Source organism: Neopelma chrysocephalum, unplaced genomic scaffold, assembly GCF_003984885.1.
Source record: "Neopelma chrysocephalum unplaced genomic scaffold, ASM398488v2 Primary Assembly neopelma1_84, whole genome shotgun sequence".
In the NCBI taxonomy this organism is placed as follows: domain Eukaryota; kingdom Metazoa; phylum Chordata; class Aves; order Passeriformes; family Pipridae; genus Neopelma; species Neopelma chrysocephalum.
Genome location: NW_020897746.1, coordinates 5,731,957 through 5,757,682, shown reverse-complemented (window position 1 = coordinate 5,757,682; position 25,726 = coordinate 5,731,957). Strand labels below are relative to the sequence as shown.

At 49.0% G+C, this 25,726-nt stretch overlaps 1 protein-coding gene across 5 annotated transcripts in view; it reads left to right on the top strand.

The window, feature by feature from the left end:
- The window catches only part of TMEM104 (transmembrane protein 104), a 56,993-nt gene that overhangs the window by 21,980 nt on the left and 9,287 nt on the right, over nt 1-25,726 (top strand). For 4 of the 5 annotated variants that reach the window (XM_027691396.1, XM_027691399.1, XM_027691398.1 and 1 more), the window contains exons 9-10: nt 6,737-6,830; nt 18,614-22,241. In XM_027691396.1, coding sequence (XP_027547197.1) covers nt 6,737-6,830; nt 18,614-19,374 — 855 coding nt within the window. In that variant the 3' untranslated portion in view covers nt 19,375-22,241. Of the gene's footprint in view, nt 1-6,736; nt 6,831-18,613; nt 22,242-24,162; nt 24,169-25,726 lie in introns of those variants that run through there. The other variant, XR_003535553.1, reaches the window with a different exon arrangement.

Below are 25,726 nucleotides of genomic sequence, written 5' to 3'. Positions count from 1 at the left end.
TGTCTGCTGATAACTTGCTGCCTATCAGCACGGCCCCTGCTGCAGCCCTGCCTCCAGCCTTGAGAGGCTGTGGATTTTCAGCTTTATTTTTTTTCCCATCTCTCTAAAAAGCTCCTTCCTGAACAATCAGACTCTTTTCATGTATTTATATTTGTACTGTCCACTGCAAGGGGTAAAGCTTTACCAAGGAAAGCTTGGATCGCCGCCCTCACTGATGGGCCATCTGGCTCTCTAGCTTGAGATATGAGCTCATGCAGGACAGAAACATGGCCTTGTCACCCCAGTGAAGGGGAGGAGAGATGGCAGAGGGACACAGTGCTCGAGACCCTTTTCCCTTGATATGTTTTATCTGAAAAGTACTGAGGCTGTGGCAGCAGTGACTGGAGCCTGCTGTGGGGTAGCACAACTTGAAGTGGGTGCAGAGGAGCTACCAGAGGCTGCAGGTGTGTGTTGGAGCTGCTGAAATGTGATTAAGCTGTTTTCTCTATCTAGGAGTCCCAAACAGGTGTGGGGAAAGCCCCTTGCATTTAATATTTCTCTCCAAAGTCAGCCCTAAAAATTCTCTGAGGATGTGAATAGACACTCATTCCTAAGAAATTACTGAAGACAATAGGTTTGGTTCAGCCTTCCAACTAGGGGTAAAACCTCTGACTTGTGTCCATGCTGGTAAATCAAGTTTTGCTTTTTGGGCCTTTTTTTTTTTTTTCCTAGATGTGACACACTCTAGTGGAAAGCACCTGAGGTGGGAACAGAGCATCCCGGTTCTCCTGACATCTCGTTTGTTCTCTGTACTTGCGCAGTCTGGTTTTGTTGGATTGTTTCGTCTGTCCCTTCCAGGGCTCATCTGAGTTGTGAAATAGCTCTGAGCTCGGGGACGTCTTGCAGAAGCAGAGCGGGTGTCAGAGTTGCCACTTCTGACAGCATGTAAGAAATGTCTGCTTTTTCCTGCCGCGCTCAAGGAGACTTTCCTTGAGCTCTGAATCAAACAAAGCTTCCTCTGGGAAGTGCTCGTTCAGTCTGTCGGTGTCATGCTTTGCTGTGGGAATGCTGTGTACCCACAGTCCTGGATCAAGCACCCAAACCCTCAGCCTTCCTGCCAAGGTGTCAAAGTCTACCAAGGAGAGTGATCCATTTTGTTAAACCAGTGACTTTCTCATCAGATGTCAGCTTGCCCCCCATCAGACTGGGGTTATTGCTGTGCTCTGTCTTGCAGGACAGGGGTACTATGGCTCAACAGCTGTGAAATCTAAACATCGGTATCTGCAGAGATGGAGTTGATACCATCCTAAAATGAAGCTTGTCTGAGATGTCATCACTTCTATCAAGGGGGGAAACAAGAACTCCAAGGAATGATTTGGTTTGGGCTAGGTTCTGTTTTTGAATGAGGGTGTGGAAGGCTGAAAGGAGGAGAAAAGGAAAAGTCAGGGTGGCTGGGGCCCAAAGGGAGATAGATATTTAAGGAGTGAGTGCTACAACATCTCTTTTACCTCTTATCTTCACATTAAAACTGAGGGATCATTGCCCCGTTATCTGGAACTTATTAACTTCTCATTGGTATGACAGCCCTGTGCTGCATAAATGCATTTATTCAAAAACTGTCAAACTTTATGCTCTGCTCCTGGTGCATTTGCTGTATTTAACAAGATTAATCTTCATGGTCTCACTTTGCTCAGGTAAATATCCTGCTTCTACCCAACCTGTCTGAACGCTTCCAGGTTCTGAATCAAGAAGAAGCAATAGCTACTGTTTTTAATTCACTACTTGGCAAGCACCAAAGACAGATGCAATTCTTACAGATGAGTTTGTGGAGCATAAAAACAAGCAAGTTCTGATGACAGTTATGAATGAGGCTGGCTTTAGAGATGGTCCTCTTGCAAATGTATGCAGGCACTAGCCATAATGCTGTAACTACTGCATCTAATACATGAATCAGCCACGTTTGGGATGCTAATTGTGCTTCCTGAGCTGTATTGGCTGCCTCTGTAAAAGCCACATGCTGGGAAGCAGATGAAAGCTATTGAATTGTACTGGTTCAGAGTGATGGATGGACCCTTCAGGTCAATAAAGAACCTGTTTGGTCAAACAGCCCTCTGACTGGCTTGAGGCATGTTTGTATGGTCTGAAAGACTCTTGGCATTAGCTGGCCATCACTTAGTGGTTGAGAGCTCTCTTGGTGGTCCTCTTGGCTGAAACTAAGCTGATAAAAACCAGCCAGATGTCCTATTAACGCTTGATCTTACTCTTGCTTTTTTAAGATAAGCCAATAAACAAGGTTACATAACCAAGTTTTAACATAAGAGCTTTAATAAAATATACTTTTAGAAATATATAAATATATATATAAATATATTCCAGGCAATGGTAAGCCCTAGCTAGTTCCCCTGTGGCAAGAAGACTCGAGTTGACCAGCCTGCTTTTTCATTTTGAAATACTGAGAGCTGACAGGTGCAGAGGCTGGGAAAGTGGTGTCAGCTGAGTTGCCGGCTCAGAGAAGCTCCCAAACCTTGGTGCCTGTACTGCTATGGCTTGGCTTGGTGGGAGGAATGGATTTGAAGACCCTCCCAGGGGTTGAACAAGCTGGTGTGCTGCTTGTGGCTCCTACTAACCTGCAGGGAAGAGTGTAATCCAGGGTGACAAGCTGCTGTTCTTTCTTCTACCCTCACTGGCTTCTCATTTTCTGACTGGAAATGTCAGTAAAAGCAAGAAAAACAGTGGTTTTTCAGTCACTAGCATGCTGGATCTTCATGCTGTTTTTCAGCATAAGAAAGGAAAGAAAAAGAAAGGATTTTACATTTATTTGCTATGTGTGGGTTCCACATACCCTCCACTATGAGCCTGGGGACTTTTCTGGCCTTTCCTGTTTAATGGAGGAGCTTGGACAGAAATTAGGGAATCACTCTTAATAGGCAGCCCTGTGCAAAAGCCCTGTAAAGGTTTCTCGCTGCCATCCTGTGAATATAAACAGTATTTAATAGATCCAATTCTCCTCCTTAGCCAAGGGAAGCATTCCTTTACCTCCTTTGAGTTTAGCAATGAATCAGCAACATGTGCCTGTTTGTTTCGAATACGAAACCACTTCACCAGTAGAAAAATCTTTAATCAAAGTAGACTATGGTCATTCTGTCTTGGGTTAATTTGCTGAATCTTAGGAAGAGAATGATAAACTCCTAGAACATATCTTGGCTGGCTCAAGAGGTGAACTGGAAAACCTGGGAGAGCTTTTTGCTGTGTTGGGGCTCTGCATATTTGACTTCTGGCAGGGATGACTGGTGCAGGTTTCTATGTAGGTTTTAGGTAGTTTGAATTACATGTGTAGTGAAGCACCCTGTAAATTATTTCCCTCTGGGAGAGACCTGATCTTGGGAAACATCAGGTGGAAAGTTTGGGTATGTGTTTGAAGTGCTTATTTGGATTTACTTTTTCCTTAGGGAGAAGTTACGAAACTAATTAACTTAATGGGTCGGAAGAGCATTGAGGTGTCTGGCACAACGAGTTAGAGAAAGTAGACATCCTTCTGCTAAGCATTGTGGTCTCTTCTCGTGCTTTTGGGGATATTTTTAATAGAGTTCCTGGCCTTGGGACTCTTCTGAGGGTTGATGATGAGATTAGCTCTAATCCAAGGACTAAGTCCTTGCTCCTTGTGTCCTGGCTGTTGGTGAGGAGCTGACCCCTTTGTCCTGCCCTGTGCTCAGTCCGGTGGAGCTGTACACCATTGCACTTCAAAATTATGTTAATCTGACTGTTGACTGCCCTATTCTGCCCAGCCTTTCTCCTTCTAAGCAGTCCAGTGTGTGCTGTGGCTTCCATTCATAAAAGTGGTTGGCACAAATCCCTACAAAGCAGGGCACCCTTATCTCACTGCAGGCCTTAGCATTGTTTGTATCGATCCATGGATACCCATCTTGGATCACTAATGGACATCAATTGGAAAAGGTAATAAATTTTTATTGCACTAGAATTAATCTCTCACTTGGTTCCTTTGGACCAGCTCCAGGATCTTGTTAAGAGCAGAAGATACTGATCATGCTAAAGGATGGGAGGGGAATCCAGCCATTCAAGCACAACGACCTGGGTCTGTTCCCCGAGAGCTGAGCAGTAACGCCCAGAGAGGAGCAGAGTTGAAAGCTTTGCTCAATGGATTTAATTGTTTAGGGTGCTTTGAGCACTGGAGAATCACTGCAGAAGGTGGAGAGTAAATCAGAATTCTTTCTGCTTCTTTAGCAGATGTTGGGGAGCATGTAAGAGACACAGGTTCTTCCAGCACCTAATGATGCTTTTGGTGCTTTTCAGTCCCACCTCTACCTTAACACAGCTCTGTCCTCGGTGTGTGAGACAAATCTGGGTTTCACACACAGCTGTGTGCTTGGTGATTTTGTGTCATTCCTTGCTATGGTTTGAGGGGCTGTTTTGCCAATTGGTTCTGGTGCATTCTCATTTGCAGCAGACACCTGTTCCTTAATTATCACCATCCTTCGTCCGTCTCTTTGTGTTTCAGCGCTTGCTGACGCAGGAGCTATTAACGTGATTTGAAGGGAGGCTGTGTTGAGCAGTGTCTGTTTTGGGGGAGAGGAGGTTGAAAGAGATTAGTCACAAACTCAAGAATAATTTTCAGTAAGAGAGTTGGTGTCTATGGTTTGCTCTGGGTCGTTGCCCTACATCGCTCTTCAGTCTAAAGTTTATTTAGTCCTTTGGGGTTTGTGCACTGTCCTAGGACAGAATGGCAGTCCATAGAGAGCAGCTCCTGATTAGAAGAAAGGAACAAGAGGGAGAAGATTAAAAAGATAAAACAAAAAGAGGCTTTTAACTGCCTGGTTTGCTTCTGTGTTAAAACTGGAAGTGTCATAACTGTTAATGCTGGTTTAGCTTCAGTCTTGCCAGTTATGCCTGTGGTGGTGTATTCTGTGTGATTTCAGTGTTTCCTTCAACAGCCATCAGTTGCTTCACAAATCTGAATTCTGTGCATGCTTCCTGTCCTTTTTTTTTCCAAGCAGAAAAAACAAGACTTGGTGTAAGCGATGGCCTCGGATCAGGATATGTCTTCACCGAGTGACGAGTCAAACTGAGGGTTCTCTCCTCTGGTCCCCTTCTGGGTTTACTTTGGTCGTCTGAGAGTACTTGTGATGCGAGGCATTTCCAATTTGCCTTGCAGATATTCTGAAACTGTCTCAAAAAAGGTTTCTGGGGGTTGTACTAGTCTTAAAATAGCTTGAATTCTGTTCTGTCCCTGACTCTGTGGGGTCGACAGAGACCTTGAGGCTCGGCAGCCTGCCCCTTTGAGTCCCAGTTCTTCACTTCTGGTGACACCTTTTCTTGAACTGCTTTAAGAAGTCACGAAAAAGAGCAATGTGTAAATATTAATGTTGAATATTTGTCTTTAAAGATCCCTTTGGGATGCTCTACTAACCTGGTCTGTGTGTGTTGTGGCTTTCTAAACACTGCCTGCTTATAGTGTTTGGACCTGTTAGTGTATCACTAGCTGGTGCTATCCCATGGATGACAGGCAGGGCTCTCTTCTGTAACACCCATTTTGTCTCCCTGTCACAAGTAGCTTCTCTCAGTCTACATTCAGACCACAGCCAAAGCCTGTTTCTTCCTGCAGCAAAGCCTCTTCTCTCTGGGGTAGGTGGGGCCTGAGTGCCACTTGGTGCCCAGACAGAGGTGACAGTGCTGCAGAGGACATCACTTCTGGGCATGGGCTGGCAACATGGTTGCCTTGTGTGCTCTAGGAGAGTGCTAGAAGAAACTCAGGTGGGAAGCTGTGTAGTCCAGATTTCTAGGATGGATCTTTGTTGGATATTTTTGTAACCCAGCTAAAAGAGATGCAACAGACTGGTGCTGCAGCGAACCCCAGTTCAATTTGCCTCATCCCTGGAAGTGTTCAAAGCCAGGCTGGACAGGGCTTTGAGCAATCCAGTCTAGTGGAAAGTGTCCCTGCTCATGGCAGGGGGATGGAACTAGATGGCTTCAAGGTCCCTTTCAACCCAAGCCGTTCTGTGATTCTATGAAACGCTGGTCTCTTAATACACATCTAAGGGGGCAGTGAAGAAAGGTCTCTCTTCATTGACAGAACCTTTAATTTTCACACTGAATTAAGTTCTTTCTTATGAGTATCTCTGATTTTTTTTTTCCTCACTTTGCACAGGTCCAAGCCTCCAAGTCAAGAGCTGAACTGTTACACTATAGCTTCCCACTATATGTTTTTCCATATATTAAAAAACCTTTATCTTTTATACAAGCAACCTAAAGCTTGGGGGAAGAAAGTTCCAGGCAGACCTGGCTCCATTGCTGTTGAGCCTGGGATACCCTGAAGCCACCCCATCAATGTTAATGCAAGCAGACTGGTCAGGGCTATTGCTATTCAGACCTAAACTGAGCATGTACCCGGGCAAAGAGGCCACAGTTTAATATTTAATGTTCCGTAAGGCTGCACTGAGAGCTTTTACTGAAATGTGTCAGTAAAGGAGTGCTGGAGCAGTGATAGCAAGTGGCCAAGAGCCAAGAGGATCCTGAGCTCTACTTCTGCCCCAGGCATGTTCTCTGATACCAAACAGCTCACTTGACCCCCTGTGTGTCAGCCAACTTAGCTGTAAAATTAAGCAACAAAAGAAAGTTTCATGACAAACGGACATGTCTGGAGGTGAACCTTCAATGCAAGCTTTGTTCTACTAATAAATTTGTCTTACTGGCAGAATTTCTGGGTTTTAATCTAATGTGTGTGTTTTTGTTGTCCTTCCAGGCAGCATTCACTCTCCTGTTGGGTCCTTTCACCTTCTTCAATGTGCAGAAGACCAAGTATCTTCAAATCATGACGTCCCTCATGAGATGGATAGGTGAGTCTTGGCAGAGTCCTGGCCACTTCTTTACCACTGATGGAACCTGAGTCACGCCACTGACGCTTCTCTTTGGCAAGATGTTCCTGTTTGGAAGCAAGTGCTTTTCAAAACAACCTCTTTGAGGACAATTGTGCAGGCCTAATAAATCTTTGAGGAGAAGGATTTTATTCTAGGATGAATTTTCTGATTAAAGCAAGACAAAGTGTTCTCAATCAGACGTGGCAGGTAGACGAAGTTTTAGTCTGGTTTGTGTGAGAGGCAGAAAGGGTTTGGAAGAGTCTCCTGCATGGGGGCTGTCTGTGATATCCACCAGTTGTAAGTTTCTCATTCTCACAGCATGTGTACAACAGACTTTGAAGAATCTTTGTTTTGATCTGAGAACAAAAGGCGCTTCTGTCAGACTTTCCACCCTTAGTTTTATCATCTGTTTGCATTTTATTTTCCTGGGTCTTCCTTTATGGTAGGATGTGCTGCATTGGAAACCCCCAAACCCATGTGTGTTGTCCTTGGGAAGCCATGACTTCTCTCTAAAATCTTATTGCCAAGAACCTCTGGGAAGACAGGTCATTCCCTGAAGAGAAATAAGACATCACTACCTTTTTTTCTTTTTTTTTTTCTCCAATGCCTTTGTCATTCTAAGATGCAGCTGCCTCATGTCTGGATTGTGTGTCTACATGCCCTTAAAGGCTGAGAGGTGTATGTGTGTGTTGTGGAGGCTTATGTTCAGGTTTGTCTACTTTTGTGTAACCTGGACAGACTAACTGATATTCAGGGCTAATAAAGAGCATTTCTGCAGGTTAATAACCAGCATTTCTGCAGGTCAACAGTCTCCTGGTTCATGAGTCCAGACCACTCAAGCACAGAATTAGCTCTGTTTATACCTATCACTGACCTGGAATAATAAGAAAAGCTGCTTCTCTGAGTATTTCCCACCACACACATACTCTTGACCTGACTGCAGTTGGGTATTGTCCCTTTTCCTGAATTCATCCTGTATCATCCCTTTTCATGAATTCATCCTGTTTGGAAATGGTGGCAGTCACTGGAGAGGAACAGAGATCCTCTGTTCCAGAGAACTCCTGAGATGGGGTTAAGCAGTTGTCACCCGGGAAAATGAAGTTGGATTTTGAGCTCTCAAGCCTCAGATGTTGAACAGCTTGATTTAACAAATCCTGACCTTGGATGGTGTGAAAATCCTGAATGTCTGTTTTTTCCCCTTTGTTGTCTGAGCACATGAAAGGTTTGAAAGCCCTCCCGTTCTTCAGAGAAGGGCTATCTCATTAAGGGGTACTAAAGGAAGTGAGGAAGTTTTGGGTCCTTTTTTTTCCCTTCTACTTTTTTTTCCAAGAGTGATCTCTGCTCAGCTGACTGGCCTGTTTCCAATCACCCTGCCTCCTCTTTCCTGGTAAAGACATCAGTCAGAGCTCATCCTGTCTCTGTGACAGCCTGACGCCTGCCTCATCTGCTGTTGGTTTCCCTTTAGCCAGCTCCTTCCAGTATGAGGACTGCTAAACCTTGGCATAAAGGCAGAACTGTTCCTCTTTTTCATCTCTTGATGGAGAGGGACAAAGGCAGTGTTTGGGGAAGTGTAGGGGAAATTCATGCTTTAGCCTGATTGATTCCTGCATCAGCACACTGGGGAACAGCTGCCCCAGATAATGATAGTTAATGACCCTGACAGCACCTCAGTGGCTACTTAGAGCAATGGATTCCGTATGTGTACAATGAGGGATAGATTTATTGGGAAGGACGATCTATCAAAAAGCCATGTGATGCAGGGAGTAGAGAAAAGCTCTTGCTGCAGATTCTGGGATAAGGATGGATCCCGTACTGCTGAGATTTATCAAGCTGGCCTCTCCCATGTCCTTACATCACTGCTGTCCCCCCCTCCCAATGCAGGACTGTGAGTTAAACATGAGTTGGTCTTTTGTTGGTGCTTAGAGAGTTTAGATCCTAAAGAATGGTCTTAGATGGTGGTTTATGGTGTCCTGGACTTTTCCTGCCTGCTTGCCAATGGCCAGTTGTGAACTCTTTGTCCTGATATAATCTGTACCTCACTTTCCTTGAGTTGGTTTTAGCCATGGGTGCTGAGGGTGGTTCTCTTGCAAAGCACTCTGAGCAGCAGAGCAACACTGGAGCTGCCAGCCTGCCTGTTTGTTGTGTTGGGAAAAATTTCCCACACAGACAGTGGCTGCTTCAGCTTAGACATGCCCGTTATCTTGGTGTGGATGGGAAGCTGACCCATGCTTTCCATCATGATTTGAGAAAATCAAGCCTCCTTGAGCTGGGAGGTCAGTACAGACTTTGCAGTGTGTCTTCTGCACAGGACCCACTGCACACCCTTTTCCCCAGCCCCGTGGAAAGCACCTGGATTTTGGAGCAGCAGAGGCTGATGTAAAGCAGCACTGCCCCAGGTGTACTGGTGATTCAGATGATAGCGGCTGAGAGGATGGTTCTTGGCAGCAGGGAGAGCTAGCTGTGTGTGAAGGTCATTTCTGCTCGTGTTTGTAACAGTGTCAGCCTTGCCTTTGGAAGTTGCTTTCCCTCTTTCTCCTGATCTAAGTGATAATCAAATGTCACCAGCCTCTTCCAGAGCCTCATGCTCATCACTGGCAGCACATCAGCTATCAAAGCCTACAGTGGTCTCTTTCCACACCTTGCAGACAAGAACAATTTCATTCTGTCTCTGAAAAATAGTCGTAAACACTGGGATCCGAACTGGAAATTATAAATGGAGATGTGGCAGGGATGAGCCCTTCATCTGGCTGCACTTTTCCTCCCAGGGTAAGGGACTAGGTAGGACAGGCATCTTTGAAGCCCCTAAAGGGAGAAAGTTGAAGGAGGAGCTTTGCAAGCCCAAGTGTTGTACTGCTAGAGAGCCCAGACAGATGGGCTCTTCTTGTCTGGGCCTGTTGATCATGGACAGCTCATCTGGAAACAAGGCTGGCATGGCGAGACGCTTCCCTGCCAGGACTGGTAGGAGCATAGAGCATGGATCTGTGTCTCCAGGTGGAGGGGGGCTGGTGGCAGAGAGGGCTTCCAGAGGCACTGAGCTGTTGGCAGACTTCTGAAGAGTAACAGCTTACACACTTGGCTGCAAAACCAATTGCCTTTGTGTGGGTGAGTGCCAATGGTTAAATTCAGTGCAGTAGTTGGTGCTTGAACTGCTGGCCTTATCCATGCTTAGAGATCTGTGTTCTCCAGGAGCTGGCGGGTGTGTAAGGCTTTGCCTACACAAGCTCTGATCCCTTTCCCAACTCTGAAAGCCCCTCTGGTACCTAAACTGCCTTGGGAGACTGAGCACAGGCACCCTAGGGGATGCAACAAGGACCCTGCCTGCTGTGCTTCCCTGGAGAAAGGGCTAGTCAGGAAAAATCACTTGGTTTAAGTCCTGGCAGCAGTGCTTACAGTGAAGCCTTGTTTTGAGTTATGAACCTTGTTTTGAGTTAGTCTTGTTGGCTCCCCCAGCTCTATTAAGAGCAGAGATGGGGCCAGGTAAGTATGAATCATTCCCCTGGGGTGAGGAGGGTTCTTCCCCAGACTGTAATTCGTTCCTTCCTTTCATCTCCCTTCCACTTCAGTCTTGTAAAAGTGTAGAGCTGTTATTAGCCCAAGTCCTTTACCAGTTTTAGAGCCTGTTTCCAGGTCTTTTACAAGGTTCTTGGAGCAGGGAGTCTCTCACAGAAGCCTACACCAACTAAGCCATCAACAAATTAGAGCTGTTGGTATTTTCAATTCTGCTGTTTGGACTTAAGGCTCTTTTGTTTTCCTGGAGGGTTTAACTCTGTGGTGGTGATGGATTGTTCTCTAAAGAGACTTGAATATTTAGCTGGGGTTTTTTCCCCCTCATTTCTTCAATTCTGAGTAAGTGGGTGGTGTTAGGGGTGAGCTGCTGAAGGGCAGCAAAAGGGACTGAGCCAGGCAAGTCCCATGCACCTCTCAAAGCAGAGGGGACACAGCTCACTGAGGCACAGCCCTACCTCTTTACTGTTGGATAATATTGGATAATAACTGTCTAGCAGCGTCATGGGATAGGATATGGATTAGGAAAGATAACAAAAGGACAGGGCTTGGTGGAGCTCAGCAGCAAACACTGGGCTATTGTGTATTAAGCAGCTAACCCGATTAGTTGCAGCCTGTTGCAGCCTGAGATGTCCAACTCTATAGGTGAGGACTGTTGGCTTTAAAGACATTGGTAGCAAGATTATCACTGCTGTTATTGAATAGTCTCTGGCAAATGTTCCCAGACAGCTCCCACGTGGGACATTTGCAGCGTGTGCTGCTCTTGATGCTGCATCGTAGTTATTAGAAAGTATTGTATTTTAATAAAGAGATGTTTTATAGAGGAATAAACTTGTGGGTTTGGTTGCTGCAGGCTCAGTTGTGTCCCTGTAGCACAGTCAGATCGTACCACATCTATTCAAGTGACTGCAGCCCCTGAGACAGAGCATTCCCAACCCTGCCCAAACAATGATCCCACAATTATATGCCCAGGAATAAAACCTATCCCCTAGCTCTTTTTCCCTGGCCAGCAAGACAGAGGGAAAGCAGACAAGAATAGCCTGGAAGTCTGTGTTAAGCCCTTTTTTCTCCACCCCGTCCCCTTCCAGGATACTTGGCAGAAGGCTTCTGGGGAAACCTTCTCCAGAGCATGCCAGTGGGGCTGACTTTCCATATCTGCTGATTTCTCTGGTAGTTCTGCTCTCTCCACCAGAGCCCTGCTCTTTACAGCACTGCTCTGCACAAAACTGGTCTCAGACCATCTCACCTTGTGAGCAGTCTCAAGGATGTCCCTGCCATCCTTAGCAGTGGAACCAGCTGTGCTGGAGTTGATTCAGTGCAGAAACCTGGAGTCACTCTGCTACGTCCCTTCAGCTGCTGAGACTGAGAATTAGAGAGGAGGCTGATTTAGGATGGGGTGACAGTTATCTGAAGTCCTGTGTTTCCAGTCTCCTGCAGAGAGATTAGTCTGCCAGTGCCACAGTCCTCAAAGTGGGTGGCTTCTTTTCACATCAGAAATGGAGCTTTCTGTAAACAGCTTCAGGAGGGACCATTTTGATCTCTGCCCCTTCCCTCCCACAATGCAGGGCGTACAGGAAGAAGAGGGAATTGGACTGTAAATCAGGACACTGTTGCATGTTTATTCTGACAAGCTGCTTCAACAAAGTTACTTCATGTTCTTCTATCCCTTTTGGAGCAGATGAAGCTGCTGCTGGAGCCCAGGGTAAATAATTCACTAAGAGAAGTGAATATATTTATGAAGAGTTAGTTAAAATGCTGTGCTTCTGTCATGCCTGCTTTTGGAATTGTCGGCTGAGGAGCTCATTTCAGTCCTGTTTGTGGGGGGCAGTGGGGAGAAGCAGTGCCTGTGTGAGAGAAAGAGCCTTGTTAGCTTCAGATGCAGATGGAGAGTGATATGCAGTGCTGGACAGGACAACTCAGATCCTGCCTGAGGAGCTGATGCTCCTGAAAAGAGCACTTTATCCATGCAGCAGGAGACACTGATGGGTCTGAGACCTGAAGAAGGGGAGCTGGAAATGTAAGGACACATTTAGCCCTGCTAAAGGGTCTGGATGACGGTGCTCACACAGGTTTTCAGAGTGGTGGTGTGGCATGAAAAGCTGTTCTCTGTTCAGAGTGTGTGTTGTTGGAACAAAATGATAAAAAACTTTTCTGGGTAGGGCCCAAATCAGGATGGGGATGATGTGGTTAAGGCTGCAAAGCACCTGGATTTCATGGAACATGGGTGCTCTGCACCCAGTGCTTCCAGAGTACACACAGCTGTAGCTCAGGCTCATGGTGACACCAAAATGTGTGTCATTCCCTTCTCACAGAAGAGTAAATTCTGACATGGACAGAGAAGTGACTGTCAGAGCTAATAGGCCAAGTCAACAGCAGAGCTGAGAGCAGGGTCCTGGTTGCAGAGGCTTTATGGTGCTTCTGCCAAGGGTGACCGGCGGAGAGAGGACAATAAACTACGCGGGTAATTTTCCACCAGAAGCAAACAAGCCTCGCTGGCTGCTCTTTCCTTCCCATATGTTGAGATAAAACACCCATGATAAACACCCGAGTGCAGAGCCGTTTTTCTCCCTGTGAACTGTTGCTGGTGTGCAGATGTCTGTGGGACCAGCTGAGGTGGGCTGAGAGGGGGCAGCTCCAACAGGTTCACAGCAGGAGTTGTTACCATGGTAGGGGAGGCTACTTGTAAACCTTGGTTATTGCATTGTGGACCTGATGAAGAAAAGCAGGGAAATGATGCCCTTACATCAGAGAAGCCCTGCTGAACCGCTTTTGGCTGCCAAAAGGTCCTGATGGTACTTTTTAATGAAGTTTCCCTTTGTGAAGGAAACGGGTTCTGCCTGGCCCGAGGCAGCAGAGTCGGAGATGGCTGCAGCAGGAGCCAGTCAAAGCTGGGGGAGTGGAGATGCCTCAGAGGCTTTTTCTTGCCTTCCTGGTAAGATGTGTCACACTTCTGTGATCTTAACCTGCCCAACATGTGGCTGTGCCTCCCCTGCTGTATAAGCAACAGTCTCCTGCCAGGTGGACCTGCCTCAGGCTTTGGGGCAGGGAGGGTAACACTCCATTAGAGGAAGGAGCCACACATGTTCCACAACTTTTGCTCATACTCTTCTTCTGGGAAGTAACTTCCCTCCTCTTTTCCTTCTGACATCTCTCTCCAGAGAATTGCTGTCTTCTATGAGCATATCCATCTTGCTTCCCCACAGTCTCTGCACTCATAAATCCTTCATCTTCCTAGAGACAGTGTTTTAGGGTCTGTCGTCGTCAAATCTGATCCTTAACTACTCCAGCTCCCACAACTGATGGAGCAAACCTGGTTTTCATGTTACCTCTTTACAGTCAATTCATATAGAAACCCCCTCTGAAGGTTGGAGAAATTTATCAGCTGCTGCTCTGGAGTTTACAGAGAGCTGGAGGTCATGAACAAGTGGCGGGATATAGCTTCTGCAAGAGAAACTGGCTAAATGAGTTTTAAATTTAAAAATCAATGTCTTAATTTCAGATACTTTGTTCTGCCAGCATGGTGAACTCCAGCCATGCTTTAATAGTTTAAATGGCACAGTATTGATAATGCCTGGCAGTTCCAGAGTTGCAGTGGGCTCTTCAGCTTACCCAAAACACTGCTGGAAGGCAGCTGGCTCTGAGGGGGGGGCACCAGCATCCTAGAAAGAAATCAGCAGGGAAGGAGACAACAGGGAAGGGATGCAGAAGATAGGACTGACTGATGTGCTGCTGGGCCATTCAGTGTGTACAGAGCAGATGCTCTTGCATTTATGCCCTTTCTCCTGAAGGAGCTGCCTAACACTAAACTAAATGAGATCTGTTCCTCTGTTTAAGAGTGGTCTGCTGTGTATTGGCTTGATGGAGGATCAGGGCTAAGGTGGGGAGAGATCGTCCTCTTTCCAAAGAGACTGGGCTCAGGGAGCTCCTGAAAACATCTCCCTCATGGAATCCATCTTGCCACCTAATGTATGAAAAGGGAAGCAAGTGGCACGTGTTGGGAAAGGGTGATTCATTATCATTATTTCCTGGCATATTGATTCTCTGCTTCGACAGGGAAGCTCTGTCACGGCGTCAGCCGGCGGTGACGGATGGCCCTGCCACAAACGTGTCGGCAGCGCCGCGTGGCACCGGCTCAGACTAATGGCTGGGGGGCAGGGGAGCAGCCAGGCGTGGGGTGGCTGCACTCCACTGCCTCTCTGGGTCCCTGGAAGGGACAGCAGGCAAGTATGATGATGTTTTCTCCGGGCTTTGCTCGTGGAAGGATGAATGAGAGCAGGGACAGAGTTGGAGAAGACGTGACCATCTCACAGCTATAGTGTCTTCCAGGGATGCAAGGGAGGGTTAAGCCAGAAGCGCATTCTGAGCATCAGTTCTTCCAGGAACCTACCAGGATGGGGGGAAAACAAATGTGTTTTAGCCTTGGACTTATTGTTTTCTTTTCTGCAATAGCCTCTCTGCAGAGAGATGAAGCTCATGTACAAACAGCATTTTTCATTTGCAAAGGTGTTTTCTCTGGCTCTGCAAAACGATCCTTAAACTTGGAATGGCTAAATTATCTTCACTGCTTCTCTGCAGCTCTGTGATGCTTCTATCAAAGTGCACAAAAATGTATTTCTTAATATCCCCTGACTCCCATATTTCCCAAAATGTACTTCTTTGGATGCCTGCTCATCCATATTCAGCCTTATTTCACCTGCAAGAACCAGAGCAGAACTGCCCTGTCTCTGAATCAACATCTCAGTCAAGCAGGAGAGGCAGCAGTAGCTGTCTAAAAGGTCTTCTTTATCTGAGAAGAGCCAGTGTTTGCTGCTCAAAGAGTGATGGGAACAAAGAGAGTCTGCAGGGGAGGCAGTCGGATGGTTGGGATGAGATTCATCACAACTCTTCCTTTATGGCGTAGCCCCTCTTTATTTTTTTCCACAGGCTCACTGCCATCCTACACCAAAAATGATGCTCGAACATCTAGAGGAGAGAAAATGAGACAAGAAGTGCCTCTGAGCCAAGCCTGTGGTTTGGGGGTTTGGAGTGGGTCTGACACTGTGGAAAAATCAGGACAAGCAAAATCCTCGATTGCTTTTTAAGCATTTATATAAAACAAGGTGTAAAGCAAAGTTTTCTTGTAAGCAACTAACAATCCACAATGGCATCACTGCCCACCTGGCTCTGGGTGCTGTTGGCCATGGTGTCTGAAGGTGTTTTATCCCTGGGACATCCTTTGTCCTGTGTGGAGAGGAACAGATCAAGAGGTTTTTTATGAACCCATGTCTGACTTCACCAGGATCCTTGTGGTGAAGGAACGCTGTTGGACAGTTGATGTGGCAGCTATAGGTGACACAAAGTAGTGTTGTGTGAGTGCCTTCAGCCTGCTGTCCCAGGTGAGTGGGAGCTTTTTGTGTGCCTGAGGATCCTGTGCTGCCTCTTTTCTGCTCAAAGCTGCCTGTCAGTCAGTCTGTCATCTTCTTTTCATCTTGACTTATCATCCAAACCATATCTAGGTTTCAGAGTGTCGGTTTTGGGCTTGCCTCCTCCCAGGGACAGAGAGATAAATCTGACATGCAAATGTTTTAGCTCTCCGGTTCTAGAATTGAGAAACTCTTCTGCTGCAGGGAGGGAGAGAAACCAACCATCGGGGCAGGGCTGCTGTTGTCCTCTAGGGCTGGAATTGCAGGGGAGGTTTCCAGTGTACCCAGCACCATTTCTCTGAAGGATCTTGCATCTGCAGAAACACCAGTGCTCAGGCAAGGGGAGCAGAGCTTGCCTTGCTGGAAACACTAGTTTAGATCTTAGTATTGGATCATCACTCCTTGTAATTTTAGTAAGTTTAATTTCTGGAATGAGTATTTAAGAAAAAACAAAGGTATTAAATTCTGGTTGCTTAAGCCAAAGACTTCTATCTATCGTTTAGGGAATGCACAAGAATTCTGTTCCTTCAGTGCTCCCTGCCAGAAAAGCACATGTCAGGGCAGAGGAGATGGGAGGTGCTCCAAGGATGAGGTGCCCACCTGGAAGTTGCCCTGAACTGGTCCTGTTGGCACTGGTGCAGAAAGTGGGACTTTGAGCCAATGGCGAGAGTAGGTCACTCATCATTCTGCTGAGCAGAGCACGAGGAGATTCACTGCTTGGTGTGCAGGGGAAGAGGTGCAAGGCTTCTGAGACTCACCTAATCCAGATACAGGACCAGCTCAGCACTGGGCCCCAGAGCTCAACCACCTCTCCCAGGCAAGACAGAAAGGAACAGTCTCGGCACATATCCAGAGCTGCCCAGCCTGCTTTGTCTTATTGCTCAGGGCATCTTCTCCTCTTCCTTGTAGGCTGTGCAGCCCTGGGGAGCGCAGCCACGTCACATCACCCGGAACACAGCTCTTTCTGGCTTTCTTGCTGAGCAGATATGGCTGGCAGGCATCTCCCCTCCGGGACATGTGGGGGAGGCACAAAAACTGTACCTGTGTTCGCAGTGCCCCTCTCTCACTGGCTTGAGTGAAGGCAAGGGGAATTGCATACCCCCAGAGCAATGAGCTGTTGCCTTCCACAGCCCTCTCTGATTGCTCTCGAGGGAGTCAGTAGAGCCCAGCTCTCCCAAAGCAGCCGGGCCCTCATGGTGCTGTGAAGGAATGGATCTGCTGCCATCAGTCCAGTGCTTGTGGAGGGCTGTTAGATGTGCCCTGTCACTGGGAAATGGTTGGGAGCGAGAGGTTTCCTGAGGCAGCATGAGGTGAAATGTGGCGTGCAGCTTGGAGCTGGTGTTTGCAGCAGGAGGAAGAGGATTACTGAGAGAGGAGAAACTGGGTTTCAAAGAGCGCTGGGGGTGTGCAGGAGCCGATGTTTAGTAAGGTTAATCTGGTCTGGCTGGGCACAGGAGAGGCAGCGTTCACTAACTGGTCTGTAACTGTCTTCCCTAGTCTCATCCCTGGCAGAGCTCCCCATCTCCAGCTGCCTGTGTCAGGGAGAGCAGGACTGGGCACGGAACAAGCCAGTGTCCTTGTCACCCCACAGCGAGCCTGCCTGGCTCCCAGCTTGGACTGTGCACTGCTCAGTTTAATTCCTCTGTATTTATATTTATGACATTCAAAGTTGTCTGTAATAGTAGTCTCAGCATTTTGTTGTTTTTTCATTACCTGATAATTCACGGCTCTGTTCCCTCACAGAGTGCACAGACAGCTCTGTGCAAGCCACAGTGGCCCATCCATTGCCAGCACCAGACTGTAAATCTCGCTGCTTGCTGCCCTGCCAGGCAGGTCCTTTCCCCCCTCTGTTGCTTGTTAACTCCAGCAGCTGATGATCATCTTTCCCAGGTTGATGCGATTTTTGTGACACCAGAATTAGTTTTCTGCTGGTTTTATGTGCCATGCTAGGAATGAGAGTCTCACATTAACTGCTGCTGGCTCAAATTTCCACCCTCAGAGTAAATAAGGGCATTAGCCCGATCTCCTCAATTCATTTTGTCCCTGGCACGTTGCTGTTTGTGATAAGCTTTGTAAAATGTTGTTAGGCTCTTCCCCAACATAAGTGAAGGGGAAAGATGAGCAGACTTTGTGCCTAGAAGTGATGAATTTTAATAGCAGTCTTTCAGTGCTGCTTTAGTCCCTTCCAGACTGGCTTCTCCACCCTGGGATTAGCTACAGACAGCCTGTTCCTCCTGCCCAGGAAATGGCTGGCTAGTTCTTGCTCTATCATGCTCGACAGATCACAGGGACAGGAAAACTTGGTAGTAACTGCTGCTCTTGTGCACATAGGGGAGGTCTTGGTAACATTAGTTCAGTTGCAACTGTGTAGAAATATTTCTGAGGTTGACTGGAGCCAGATTTAATCTTGTCTTTCTTTAGAGGTCAAAGCTCAAACATCTCTTAAGCCATTTTAAATGGTGATATTGAGCCAGTGTGTGTGGCAGAAGCATCCATACACTGAGAGCCTTGAGGGTGATGGGCTCCCCAGCCATGTTAACCTTATGCTTCCAAAGGGCTCAGGGCAGCCCTGTGCTCCTGGGGGTGGGAGGGCAAGTCCCTGTGGGAAGGAGACTGGAGGGAGATGCCTGAGCCCATTACCTTATCTGCTGACTGGCACTGACAGCAAATCACAATTAATTCCTGTACACCTTACCTTTGATGTACCACTCTCAGATAAGGTGGTACATCAAAGAGATAAAAGAGATGCTCTTGCATTGCAGGAGAGAGAGCTGGTGCCAAGACTGATGGTGTGATGGGAGGAGGGTCGTGGGGAATGCAGGCCTGGGCTTGACCTGAAACCTTCTCTCTCTCCAGCTTTCATCCTCATGATAATTCTGGCCCTCATCCGCATCAGCAGAGGCCAAGCTGAAGGTCACCCGTCCATGGCCCAGCTGTCGGGCATCCGCAATCTCTTTGGGGTGTGCGTCTACTCCTTCATGTGCCAGCACTCCCTGCCATCCCTCATCACACCCATCTCCAAGAAGAAGCATGTCAACAAGCTCGTGCTGCTCGATTACATCCTGATCCTGGCTTTCTACAGCCTCCTGTCCTTCACTGCCATTTACTGCTTCCGCAACGACACCCTCATGGACATGTACACGCTCAACTTCACCAACTGTGAGATCATCAACGTTGCCTTCATTCGGTACTTCCTGGGCCTCTTCCCCGTCTTCACCATCAGCACCAACTTCCCCATCATCGCAGTGACCCTGCGCAACAACTGGAAGACCCTTTTCCACAGAGAAGGGGGGACCTACCCGTGGGTGGTGGATAGGATTGTCTTTCCTGCCATCACATTGATTCCCCCAGTGCTGGTGGCTTTTTGCACCCACGATCTGGAGTCCCTGGTGGGGATCACAGGAGCCTATGCTGGGAATGGGATCCAGTATCTCATCCCGGCTTTCCTCGCATACTGCAGTCGGAAGGACACTCAGCTGGTCTTTGGCAGCGGGACAGTGAACAAGCACCTCTCCCCCTTCAGGCACACCTTCTGGATTGTGTTTGTGCTCATTTGGGGCTTTTCTTGCTTTGTGTTTGTGACTGCAAACATTGTCCTGAGCGAGTCAAAGCTCTGATGGGGGATAGCAGCACGTTCCCTCTGGGGCTCCAGAGACTCCAGCATTTCAGCTCCCCCTCTGGGACTGTGCAGTGGGGGAGAGGCAGTGTGAAGGGAAGTTTCCAGGCCACTGGCTTGGTGACACGGATCAGACCTGGACACAGACTTTCTTCGCTCCATTTTGGGTGTGGATGGAGTGGATTCAGCCTTGTCACAGTTGTGGTTCTCAGACAAAGCCCTGGGGCTGAGCCCTTGGCAGCCTGCACCAGTGTCCAGCCATTTCTGCCTTCGGCTCTGTCGGAGCAGCACGTTCCCTGTCCCTCAGTGGCTCTCTGAGTGCTGCAGGTCTCAGCACACAGAAGAGCAGACAGCCTCGGCTGCTCACTGCACTGATCGGCTAAATGTCCCTTCTCCCAAAGGCAGGGATGTGCTGTGCAGAATCCAGCAGGAGTTTGGGAGAACTGAGTCTCCTTTCTGCTGAGACTCCTTCAAACCAACCTCCTGTGCCACCTGAAGGAAGAAATTAGAGTGGGAATAGACCTAATTCAGAAGGACGTAATTTTTTGCAGTTACATTTTCATTTTCTAGAGTCATTAATTTGTTCGTGCACCATGGATTGCCTGGGATCTGTAGCTTAGAGCTGGATTTCTCCAGCCTGGGAGTTTACATTAACACTTCCATCCTGTTTTCTTGTGCTGTGGCAGCCCAGTTGCTCAGAGCAATACCCCTCTGCATGCAGGGATACAGCTCTTCCCCCTGGAAAGGCAATCAGCCTTGCGTCCCTCGGCAACAACAGACGGCTTGGAGGTTTCTGCTGCCAGAGCCCTTGTCCCTTTCTCCCCTTTGCACGGGGCTGCTACAAGCAGCCAGGCCCTGAGTCCAGCGGTCGGGATCGGGGATGGGCTGGGGAGGTGCTAATTACCCAGTCCTGACACGCGAGAGGCCCGCAGAGCTCCGGCTGTGCACAGTGATGCGTTCCCAGCTCCCCGTGCTGGGTAATTAGCCTTGAAACAAGGTGGGTGTTAACTCAGGGGAATGTGCTGGTGCCAGGAGGAAGCGGCCGTGTCCTGGCTCAATCCTGCCTGCAGCAGCACAGCTCCCAAAACGGGGCAGGAAAACCTGAAACCCTGCTGGAACTGGGCTTGAATCCCCCCTCTTCTCCTTCTGCACAGGGTTAAGGTGGGCTTTGGGCTGCTTCTGCTCTGCTTCTCTGAGAATGGGGCTGCTCTTACCTTAGGCAGCTCTAGGTGAGCCTCTGCTTTTAAGGCAATTTTGGTCACTGTAACACCACACAGTGACAAACAACACCAAGACCTATGCTCTGAGGCCCTTGGGCACAGATCAAATGGGGTTTCCTGACAAAAGGAAGAACATTAAAAGTCTTCACCTGAAATATTTTAACCCCTTGTTATCTAAGCAGGTTCAAAGCCAGGTGCATGTCAGATCCTCCTGCCCTCTGCACTTGCTGCAGTATTAAATGTCACCACTCACTAAAGCAAGCTTTGAACTGCAGCTCTTTTTAATCAAGCTCTGTTTTCAAGTAGGACTTTCTGGTTTCCATATGACCTGAAGTGCTCCTCCTGGGGGAATATGCAAGTACCTGGAGCTGTATAAAACCACTTTATGGCTTTTAAAGCAAAACCCTGCACCTCTCGAGCCTGAGCACTGCCACTGTGTCCTTGTGGAGCTGCCTGGAGAGGATCCGGGGGGACTGTTTGTCTTGTCGGCAGCTTGATCCTAAACAGACTTTGGCAGCCCTTGCTAGTGAGTTTAAACATCCCCAAGAGCTCCTGCAAAGCTGATGTGGCATCTTCAGTACCAAATTAAGAAGGTATTTTACAGGTAGCTGGTGCTGGTGTCTCATTTAGGAAGCAGTAGGTTGGAGGGCAGATTCATGGGGCAGCTGAGCTGGGAGCCACCTGCAAGGCAGCTGAGAGCTGGGCAGAGCTGGAGGGAGGAATTTAATGCTGATGAAATGAGCCTTTGGAAGCTGGAGAGGCTGAGGGGGCTGTTCCTCTGCACGAGTGTGCAGGTGTGGGTTCATGGAAGGGACTGAGAGCTCTCTCTGCCCTGGGCTGCCCGTGCTTTGCAAAGCTCAGCCCCAGCCCTCCACATGCCCATTTCAGCCTCTTGCCTTCACATTTCATTGCAGCCAGAGAATGGGGCTGTTCTCCGTTATTCCATCTCCTCTCGCCCTCCCTTCCTCTCTCAGGGCTGCCCTGCTGGCCCTGCCTGGGATAGGGGAGGAAGAGCACCCAGCCTGACACCCCCTCCCCTTTCCTGCCACCTCTTACATTTACAGATGTGCCTTCTCTTCCCTGGCCCATATGTCCCCCTCGACAGTGACTTCTGAGGGGCTGTACCTCCAGGAGCTGCTTGGATCCAGGTTTTGGATGCACTGGCACACTGAGGGCTCACACCCTGGCCCCAGCCTTTGCCGTGGTACCTTACTGGGAAGGACTCTGCTCCCCAAAGGAGCATGAGTGCTTCTCAAATAAATAACCACGAATTCCCAGACACCCATCGTCCTTGCACAGCAGCAAAACAAATATATCCGAGAAATTGGGGTGGTTAACGGAAAGAAGCTCTACAGCAGAGAACATTTTTCATATAAAACATGACATAGCAATGCCTTAAAAATTACTGGAGAAAGTGGGAAGGGGATGGCTCAGTGCAGCCAGCGCTGGCTGGAGGGATGCTGTGTGACCCCTGGGTGCGGGGCATGAGCTCTCTCCTCTCACCCATCGCGAATTGAGTCTATTTTTATTTGGCCATTATCAGCACTAACAATTCATTATTACAGATTCACACGTGATGCTTGTCCTGACTATAATTAGTTTTCAAAAAAAAAAAAGGGATTAAAACCAATAAAATGCACATTATACATCTGGTTTAGTCTGACTTCTTTTTCCATCCCCTTCCTCCTCGTGTGCAGGCACGGAGTAGCTATTCCTGGCGGGGACGGCCGTGACGGATGGGGCTGCGGGCCAAGGAGAAATGGCAAGCCGAGAGGCTAATGGAGACCCTCACCTCTTCCTCTCTATTAGGCTCCTGCAACTCTGGGTGGTAGCTGCAAACTCAATTAAAACATCTGTACTTTCCCCTTCTCAATTACGGCTCCTTACACTTAAAACCAAACAAATTGAATTGCTCCGCCGCCTCGGGCTGCAAAGGCAGTTTCTGCCAACGAATTTATTATCACCATAAAGCGCAGCTTGATTTATGTTAAAATATTAAAACAGATCTTTATGATGGAAATAAACACTTTCTGCTGTGATTCTCTCGAAGGACCTCACAAGCGGCAGCGGATTTTGGGGCTTGGGCCATAAATCTGAGGCCAAACTGGCATCGGGGATGGATTCAGTCTATTGCAGCACTTGGAAGAGCAATGGACAGGGAAAGAAGTAGAAAAACTTCCAGCCTGAGAGGCAGGTTTAGACAAGGTTTAGGCAAGGCTTGACCATCACCAAGGAGCCACGTGTCCCTGAGGGGATTCAGCTGTTTGAAGGTTCGGGGACAAAGTGCTCACCATGTTATCCCTTGGATGGATTTGGGCAGCAGGCCCTGATCCCGGGGGCTGTTGATGGTCTGGGGAAGGGCACCTGCTGCAGGTGCTTGGCCAGGGAAGATTTCATGCCTTGGCTTTGCCCTGGCAGGAGTCAGGAACCAGGAGGTGGCTGCTCCTGCTGCTCCCTCAGGCATCCGTGAACACAGACAAGGCAGTGCCCTGCTGTCCCTGTGCTGGCACCTGCACTTTCCTGGCCTTGAATCTGTTCTGGTTTGTGATTTAACCGGCTCCCCCTGCCCTGACTGTCTCCCCATAGCAGCACCAGCACATCCTTGCCATTGGAACCCCTTCCTGGTGGCTGACCTGTGCTGGCCTGCCTTGTTCCCCCTCAGGGAACTCCTCAGCGGGATGGGTCTCACGATGCAAAGCAATGGGGGCAGTGAAAGTAATACCTGCCATGGGGATTCAGAGCTGACAGAGGTGAGGGGTGGGTTTGAGGAACACTGCCTGCCCCCTCAGTGGGGCTGAGCCCCAGAGGTGAGTGGCCAGCAGTGATCCAGCCATATTTCTCTCTGCAAGACAGGCCACAGTGTCCCGGGGCGTCCCAGGTGCCAGAGCCGGCTGAATTAAAAAGTGATTGATTAGACTATTTCACCAAAAAGAAATAATATCCCTCAGCGGCTGTTAAGCACTAAACTACCCAACCCCTCTTTGGAAAGCCCAGCCAGAAGGTGCTTCCAGGCTGCTGCTTCCCTGCAGGTTTGTCCCTGGTGCACCCAGAGGCAAGGGGATGCTGCAGGAGCAGTGCAGGCCCTCCTTGGTCCTGGAGGGTCCCACCTGCTCCGGGCTGCTTACACCCCAATCACCTCCTCTTCCAGCAGTGCCCAGGTTAGTGCCTGGCACCAGGAATGGGAGAAAACCTGTGCTTTTCCATCCCAATTACCATGTAAAGATGATTATGCAAGTGCCACCATGGTGGCAGGGGACCTGGGCATGCACATGAGGCACCCAGGACAGCTTTGGCCCTACACTGGATGCTGACACCCAACCCCAGGGCCACCTCCCCTGGGAGCACCCCCAGCACCCCGTTTGCCCTGTCTCTCCCTGTCCTCAGCCTCCTGCAGCAAAATCCTTCAATAAAACATGAAGCAGATCCATTTGGCCTCTGCTGAGTCACCAGGGACATCATTAATTAATTTAAAATGTGGGTTGGGGATTTTTGATATTTCCTTTTTGATTTTCCCTTTTCTGCTCCCTCTTGCTCTCACATCCCCAATGCCAGCTCAAGTTTGGTTGCAGCTGTGTGTGCTGGTTTCCTTGGGCCAGAAAGCCACGATTTGGGGGAAGTTCCCAAGGCCACATTGGAGCCTCCTGGGGACCAGCCTGTCACTCCCAGGGCCATCTGGGGCACATATGGGGAGAGCTGCTTGGGGCAAATGGGTGCCATCTCCTGGGGCAGCCTGGATGGATCCCCTCGCTGTCAACTGGGTTTATTTATTTATGGCCTTTATTTATACACCAGCACCTCCCTCCCTCACCAGGAGGCTTGGAGGGGCTGCCAAAGCAATTAAGAGACAATTGCGATGATAAATAAGTAAAGGGAATTAAAGCTCCGGCACCAGTGTGTGATGGCAGCCAGGCTGGGGGGATGGGGGACTGGCTGGATTTAACCCCAGACAGATGGGTGGATGGATTGATGGACAGATGGATGGACAGACAGACATTGCCAATGCTTTTGAGCCTGAAATACATGTGGCCAGGTCCCTCCTGACCTCCCTGGGGCTTTGCAGCCGTCCCTGGGGTAGGGCTGGTTGTCCCCGAGCAGTCCTTGCCATCATCCCACTGTTACCAGCCTCGGCTGCGTGCTGGCTGACAGCAACTCCAACAGCTGCTTTGAAATAGGAAAAAAAATTATGTAGCTTTAGAGCAGCTTCTTGGGGAGTTGTTCATGGAGGCAGGCGATGCCAAACTAGCTGGGAAGAGGGGCTGAGCGTTGGCATCTCCCTGGGACAGCCTGCCACGGGTGGCTTTGTCTAGTCCTGGCGCTGCTCTGGGATGGGGCTGGTACCGCCTGGCAAAGCCCTGGCTGCTGCCCGGGGCCCCGGAGGCTTCAGTTCCCACTTCCCGAAGACCCCCTCCCCTGCCCGGGGCTGCCTTTGAGTCACGGCCGCCTCTGTCCGCGCCCCAGCCCGGCAGGGAAAGGACTGTGTCAGACGTACATCAAGAGAAGAATTAAACACGACTCATCTATCACACCTGATTTATGGCTCCATCAGCCCTCGGAAAATGGAAGGAATTTTTCCCTTTCTCGTTCCCCTCAGCACCTTCCCGGCGCTGCTGTGCCCAGCAGGGCATCCCTACCAGGCTGCCGTTTGCAGCATCACTCGAACCCGTGGCCATCAGTGCCCAGCACCCCAAATCCCGAGCAGGGGGCAGGAACTCAGCCTCCAGTGCTCGGCTCCAGCCTCAGCGCAGTCTGACGGCTCCTAATTATCCCTCAGCGCAGTTTAATTAGTTGCCATTTTCCTTTGCCTTTCTGCCGCTGGTGGGATGAGCCTGTGCTGGGTCTCAGAGTAACGGGACACGGACGGAGAGAGGGTGCACAGGACCACGAATATCCCCACGATGCAAAGGGCAGCCCCGGGCTCAGCACCAGAGGATGGAAGAAGGGTCCCCAGCCAGCTGAAAATGTCTCTTTAATGACCTGAACATGGCGTTTCGAGTCCCTTTGAATGAAACGAAACGTGACGGCAAAACAGGCGGCAATGAGTTTGGCGTCCCCGATGCCAGCCCTGCCTGTGGGGAGAGCCCCAGCCAGCGTGTACCAGCCCCTGCCAGGCTCCTCCGACCCTCCCAAAGCGCA